We start from the raw sequence: 7353 nt of genomic DNA on the forward strand, positions 1-7353 counted from the left end.
CTTCTAAATGCACCATTATTTTATAGAACTTTATATTATTTAAAATGGATAGAGAGCATGGGGTTAATTATTCCTTTTTTATTGGTTTTGAATATTCATGAGATACAAAGCTGATTGTCACTCCTTGTGCTTATGATGTCGGGGCCAGGTTCATACTGGCAGCATACCCATTACCACAAATTGCATTTGTACCCCGTATCCCCCACCCAATTATTCCCAGCCTCCCTGTCCCTCCTCCTTTCCCCCCAACTTCACTTTGTAGCCCAAGGAATGTTCTCTCCCTCTGCAAGTCCAATGCACTACTGTGGTCTTTCCTTCCTTCTTTCTCTCTTAGCTCCTACGTTTAGAAGAAAGCAAGTAAACTTCTTAGAGGTGAATACCTTACCAAGGTCACACAGAGGGTGAGTGAGTAGACAGGTAAACATGAGCACATTTCTTCTGACTGTAGTGTCAGGTCTCTTGCCTCTACTCTTCTCAGGAAAGGGGGTCCAAGTGCATTGGTGGGGTATTAGGTAAAGGAGATAGTGATCTTGGAGAGATTTGAGGTCAAAGGTGTGGGGGCAATTAATTTTTGTCATCCCTAGGAGTGAGAGTTGGACCTTGAAGAAACCAAAAGCTGCTTCCAAGAAACCAAAGCGTGTGTTCCGAGCTCCAGACCTGCTGCAAGATTTTAAAGGTTAGGGATCCAGGGGAAGAGTGTGTGTGTGGAATTTTTGTAGTATTATGTTTCAGTAGGGGAGTGGGTGTCATTTCTAGGTAAGAATAGAGGAAAGGAGGTAGGCCAGAGAAGGAGAGAAATCCTGTGCTGAAGATGTGGGCATATCTACGGGGGAATGGCCAGGTGTCTGTTTCATCCTCTCATTCACCAGTGCATAGCTTCACAGTGCTCCCTTTTTCTGACCTTACTCTAGAGGGGAGACAGGTATCAGTGCTTACTGCTTTCCTTCTAACAACAAATTATTGTCATTTCAGAGCTGACAGATGTCCAGAGCTATTGGGGTAAGAAGAAATTAAAGTCTTCAAATCATCTTTCGATCCCTTTTCAGAAGTGTTGGTTACTTTTAGTTCTCTTGATCTGAGCCCCATGTGTTTCTCCCCAAACACGCACACATACTGCATTTCTTAAGTGTTCTACTCATCTCTGGCTCAGCAATACAAGTTTCTCCCACTCAGTTCCCAGTATTCCTCCTCATGATGTCACAAGACACACTTATCCCATATCCCTCACCTGACTCTGTAATTTTTCCCACAGTGGACGTGATGCTGAATCCAGTCAACGCTATTTCGAATGTTGTCATTTCTGCAGACCAGAGACAAGTGATGGTTGTGCACGCTTGCACATTTAAGAATTCAAATCCACATGATTTTTCTGCTTTTGGTGTCTTTGGCTGCCAATATTTCTCCTCAGGGAAATATTACTGGGAAGTAGATGTGTCTGGGAAGATTGCCTGGATGCTGGGGGTACACAGTAAGATAAGTAGCCCCAACAAAAGAGCAAGCTGTGGGTTTGTTTATGATCCAGATGCAAATCATCAAAATGTTTACTCCAGATACAGACCTCAATACGGCTACTGGGTAATAGGGTTACGAAATAAAGTTGAGTATAATGCCTTTGAGGATTGTTCCCCCTCTGATGCCAGGTTTCTGACTCTCTCCATGGCTGTGCCCCCTCATCGTGTTGGGGTTTTCCTAGACTGTGAAGCAGGCACTGTTTCATTTTTCAATGTCACGGACCATGGGTCACTCATCTACAAGTTCTCTGATTGTTGCTTTTCTCATCCTGCTTATCCATATTTCAATCCTTGGAACTGTCCAGCCCCCATGACTCTGTGCCCACCAAGCTCCTGAACTTTCTTGTTCCCTCATGCACTTCTGTGTAGTGCCCCTAGTCCTGAGGCTCAGATCCTGCCTCTGAGTTCATTTGCACCATTCTGACTGCCTCTTCCTTTCCTTCTTTTTCTTTTGTTGAGAATGTCTTTGTATTAGTTGTCTCTGGCTGCCATAAAAAATGTACAACAGACTGCTGATTTATACAACAGAAATTTATTATCTCATGGTCCTGGGAGCTAGAAGTCCAAAATCAAGGTGTCAACAGAATTGGTTCCTTCTGGCAGCTGTGAGGGAAGGATCTGGTCCATGCCTCTTTCCTTGGCTCCTAGATGCCCTCTTCTCCTTATGTCTCTTCACATCGTCTGTCCTCTGTTCTTGTCTTTATGTCCAAAGCTCCCCTTTTTGTAAAGACACCACTCATATTGGATCAGGGCCCACCCTCATTAACTTGATATCTTCCACAAAGACCCTATTTCCAAATAAGGTCATATTTTGAGGTTAGCACTTCAACATATGAATTTGAGGATAAAATTCATCTCATAATAGCCTTTTACTCTTCCCCACTGTATAATGATGCCTTATGCTGTAATTTTCCTAGTATATTATTTTTTTTAGAAGATAATGCCTTTTTTTTGTATTTGCAAGGGAAACATATGTAATCCCTCCTACAAAAAGAACAGTATTTCTATAACTCCTTTGCCATCTCCTTTCTTCCTTATTCGCTTTGCCACTTAACAGATTTGGCAAAGGAAAACTTGTCAACCCATATTTATGTTAAGTAGGAAAGTGCATAGGAATCTGTTGCTAAATAGTGAATCCTTCAGAGTGTGTTGATTTTCCAGTGATACCCCATATTCATCAGAGAGTTAAAACAGGAAATTCATAAATGATATATTTATCTAGAGTGGATTTTTGGTGCTTAGAGTTTCTGAGGTCAAATCTTATTTCTTCATTTACAAGCTCTATAACTTTCAATAATTTACTTAATGTCTATTGGTCTCATTTTCCTAAAATAAAAATAAGAAACAATATTAAGTTCAATATTGTACTTAATTCCTAGGATCACTTTGAGAAACAAAATTTTGTTAAATGTAAAGCACTTTTCTAAGAAACTTAAATACAAAAATAAATATTTGTTCTCATTATTACTAAAAAAAATGTAAGCTGTTCCAGTGTCCCAGGGAGCAAGTTTTTTGTTTTGTTTTCTATTTGCTTCAATAAAACAATAGTTGGTTTTACTGAAGTCTCATTTTTCGGGGTCCTAAATCCTGCTGCAGACAGTATGAGTTTCCATAATGCATCCAGTAGAGAATGCTATGTCTAGGCTTAGTATTCATTAAGAGGGACATTAAGAGGGACACCCTTTTGGTGTTCAGACCTTTTCCTTGCAGTAAAACATTTGAGCGTGCCACTGTATTTATCATCCTATGCACTTTTCTTGTTTTTTTAGGAAAGCATTTTTTCAAACACAAGATGACGAATAGAACTACTTAGGATAGGGCCGGCCCGTGGCTCACTCGGTAGAGTGCGGTGCTGGTAACACCAAGGCCACGGGTTCGGATCCCACATAGGGATGGCCGGTTCGCTCACTGGCTGAGCGTGGTGCTGACAACACCAAGTCAAGGGTTAAGATCCCCTTACCGGTCATCTTAAAAAAAAAAAGAAAAAAAGAAAAAAAGAACTACTTAGGATAGCAAAGACATAAACGCTATTCGTAGAGAAGTATGCTGTGTTAGCTGGGGTTCTCCAGAGAAAGAAAACCAGTAAGAGATGTACATTTACTATGAGGAATTGGCTCATGTGACTATGAAGGCTGAGACTTCCTGTGATTTGCCATTTGCAAATTGAAGACCCGGAAAACTGGTAGTATAATGTAGTCTGTGTTTGAAAGCCTGAGAACCAGGGAGCTGATGGTGTAAATCCCAGTCCAAAGTCATTAGAAGATGAAATGAGATGTCCCAGCTTAAGAAGCAAGGCAGGGGAAAGGGGCAAATTCCTCCTGCCTTTTGTTCTATCTAGGTCTTCAATGAATTGGATGATACCCAGCCACATTGGGGAGGGAAATCTATATTACTCAGTTCAGTGATTCAAATGCTAATCTCATTTGGAACCAACCCAGAAAAAAAATGTTTAATCTGACCATCCTGTGGCTAGTCAAGTTTTAACTTGAAATTAGCCATCATATATATGTTATCAGTCGGGACAGATTATGCCACTATACAGAATTCACATGAAGATCTGTAGAAATTTAGAGGAAGAAGAGTAGTGTATCTTGGTCATGCTGGTGGTAAAAAAAAAAAAAAAAAAGGTGCCTGGCTTGGGATTGATGTATACATTTATACACACTCATACACACATGGGTATATATAGGTATATATACATATAATACTATGTATAAATATAGGAACATATGTAAACATTATCCCAGTTAATCTGTACAAATATTATAAGATGGAGAAATTTAAATGAGGAGGTTAATAGCGTTTATAAACTGTTAAGAGTTTTTCTCTCGGGTGCCAAGGTTAATGAGAGGGACAGGCAGTACTAAGTCCAGGTCTGTGTTACTCCAGCACCTGTGCTCACTCCTCTGCACCATCCCACCATGGAGAAGCCAGCAGCCAGGTTCCCAGGGAATTGGGGGCAGAAGGGAGAATCCAGGAAATAATGATCTGCAGGAGGAGCCTGGTGCCTCTTAAGGAAACCCTTAGATGCCTAAGGTGTAAATTTATATGCTGAATCCATGTAGCCATAAACAAGGGAGGAGCAGGTCATGCTAATGGATAATATTATGTTGAATCACTTCATGACCAGCATGTTATTACAGATGACATGAAAAAAATGTCTCCTTCCTTGAATGTACAGGGTGGACATTGTTATATGGTTAAAAGCTGAACTCTGAGAATAGACATAATTTTGTATAATGATATAGCTACTTAGTGTTCCTTATCAGATTAACTAATTAACATGTGATTCAATTTCTTACTTGTACAATAAATAAAATTAATAAAACTGTTAGAGATATTGTCAGAATTAAATAATAGAATATTTGTAATAGTTTCAGCTATTTCTTACCATATAAGCACTGACACAGAGTGGTGTTGATTATTTTTTTTTTCATGGCTTCTTTTCTCTGACTTGAAAAAAATGATTTTAAAAGTGCACATTAATTTACTTTAAAAAATAATTAACTTTGTTTCAAGAAAGAAAAATTTGAGTCAAGAATCAGAGTCCTTAAAATATTTTTAGCCAATTATAAAATAAATATTACATCATTGTAACGTACTTTTGTTCTCATCATCTTATTAGCCACCTAACATTATTGTATAATTGTAATAACTTCTCTGATCTAACTCTGCAGTCTAAATAAGAGTTAGATTTGTTTTCTATTGCTGTGTAACAAATGATCACAAATTTAATGGCTTAAAAGAAGATTTATCTCACAGTTTCTGTAGATCAGAAGTGTGGACCTAGCTTAGATGGAATCTCTCTTTCACAATGTCAAGGGCATGAACTCAAGGCACCACTCAGAATGTTTTCACCTGAAAGTTAGAGTAGGGAAGGGTCTGTTTCCAGGAATAACAAGTTATTGGCAGAATTTAGTCCTTCATACTTGTAGAACTGAGGGCTTCAGCTTCTAAATGCCTGAAATTTCTTGTTACTTGGGCCTCTTCATAGGCAGTTCACACAATGTCTGTTGCTTCTTCAAGGCCAGCAGGAGAAGAAGAGCTGTTCTAGCAAGACAGTCTTATATGATGTAACATAGTCACAGTAATGACATCCCATCACCTTTGTCACATACTATTGGTTATAAGTAATTCAGAAGTTCTGCCCACTCTCAAGGAGAAGGAATTGCACAAAGGAATAAACAACAGGACATGGGAATCAGTGAAGGTCTGCTCACCACAGAGGAATTTGGAGAAAGCTAGGGAAACAGTTCCCTAGCAACTGCCTAGTGCCCTCTACCAACAGGAATGGTCAGTGGGCTTCTGCAAGCTGAATAACTCTAGAAGGTCCCTTGCCCAGATAAATGCCCTGCAGCGCAGAAAGTCTTTGAAACTCCAGAAGGAAAATAAATAAATAAATAAATAGTATAGAGCCCTTTGATATGACTTTGCCTAGGAGCCCTAAACAGCTTTAGATTCATTATATCTCCTTCAGAGGTAAGCTTGCTATAGTTAGTAAGCAGGAGTAGCATAGTGTGGGGCACCTTACTACCAACTCTCTTCTTTAGAGTGCCCTGATAGCAGTTGCAGCCACAATAACAGAATGCAAGTGACAGCAGCAGTAGCCACACTTTTAAGGGCACTGCCAGGAAAGCCTGGGGGAAGCCTGGGCTCAGCTTGATCCCACCTGCCCCATTCAGTCCTCAGAAGTCCCAGATATTGTCCATCTGGGCCACTGTTCCATCCAGCTCTCCAATCCCTCCATCCGTCCTGAAAACATGTGTCCAAATTCTGACAGGTGGCTCTTCTAACTCATTCAGGGTTCTGCTCCCCCTGCCCTTCCCTGCGGACCTGGCGGTGAGTCGAACGGCCCTTCTGGCTTTTGCCCAGACTCTGCTTTTAGAAATAAACAAGACTAGAACAAACAGATTTCCTTCTGTTTCCAGGAGGGACCAGAGGCTCTATGCCAAGGTTAGTGTTCAATGGGAGAAATCACACTTTTCAACTAAACATGGAGACTAAACTAAATTTTCCTCCACCCCAGAGCAAAGATATATGTGACAAATTATCTAATAAATCAGCAAGAGGACAGCCCTTATAAATTCACACACCATCTTAGACTGAGCCTACACACATGGGTCACTACCTGTCAGAAGATACTGAAATGGCATGGAAAAGATGTCCTACCTGCAGACCCTGATGGAGGCTAAAGACACTCCATCAAAAGGCCTGGAGATTTCTCCAGTAGATCACATTGGTTCACATGTCCCATCCATAGTGTTTAGCTGGATCCTGACTGCAGTAGACATTTTTTCCTAGGTTTAATTTATTCATCTCTGTGCATTCCACTGACTCGGGCCATACTATCCAGGCTCTACAAGATCACATTTATTTCCCATTTGGGTCTCCTGAGCACACCATATCTGATAACACCCCAAATTTGAAGCTCAAGGTACACATTAGTGGGCCCAGTCATGGAACACAGGATGGACTCTCCATGCTTCATACCACTCCCAAGGCACAGGCATCGAATATGTACACATGTTCAACGTTAAATATACCCAGCAGATAAACAAATGTCAATTACCTTCCTGCCAAACATGATATTATTTCAGTTAGTCATCTTTAACAAACTCATACATTTTAATAATATTTATATTTAATGTTGACATGTGTGCATATTTGATGTTTAATATATTCTACAAAAGCTAAAGTAAACTGATGATGCATTATAAGTAGCATCTGTGTCCTCACAGATGTTCTCAGAGGCCTTAGCTCTTCCTGCTCATTAAGAAATTCATATTGTTTTGTACTGCATTGATATGTACAGAATTATCTCAGTCACCTTATCACTGTCTAC

General features: G+C 40.1%; 1 protein-coding gene across 1 annotated transcript; it reads left to right on the forward strand.

Moving 5' to 3' along the window:
- Window positions 1-552: 552 nt before the first annotated feature.
- On the forward strand, window positions 553-1848 carry LOC103582038 (E3 ubiquitin-protein ligase TRIM22-like; the record flags this gene model as incomplete). The annotated part of the gene is made up of 3 exons (XM_008563728.1): window positions 553-676; window positions 973-999; window positions 1253-1848. Coding segments are annotated over 3 exons (747 nt in total), but the record flags the coding sequence as incomplete, so codon positions are not given.
- Between the last annotated feature and the right edge of the window lie 5505 nt (window positions 1849-7353).

This window comes from Galeopterus variegatus, unplaced genomic scaffold (assembly GCF_000696425.1).
Source record: "Galeopterus variegatus unplaced genomic scaffold, G_variegatus-3.0.2 Scaffold14706, whole genome shotgun sequence".
Classification (NCBI taxonomy): Eukaryota; Metazoa; Chordata; class Mammalia; order Dermoptera; family Cynocephalidae; genus Galeopterus; species Galeopterus variegatus.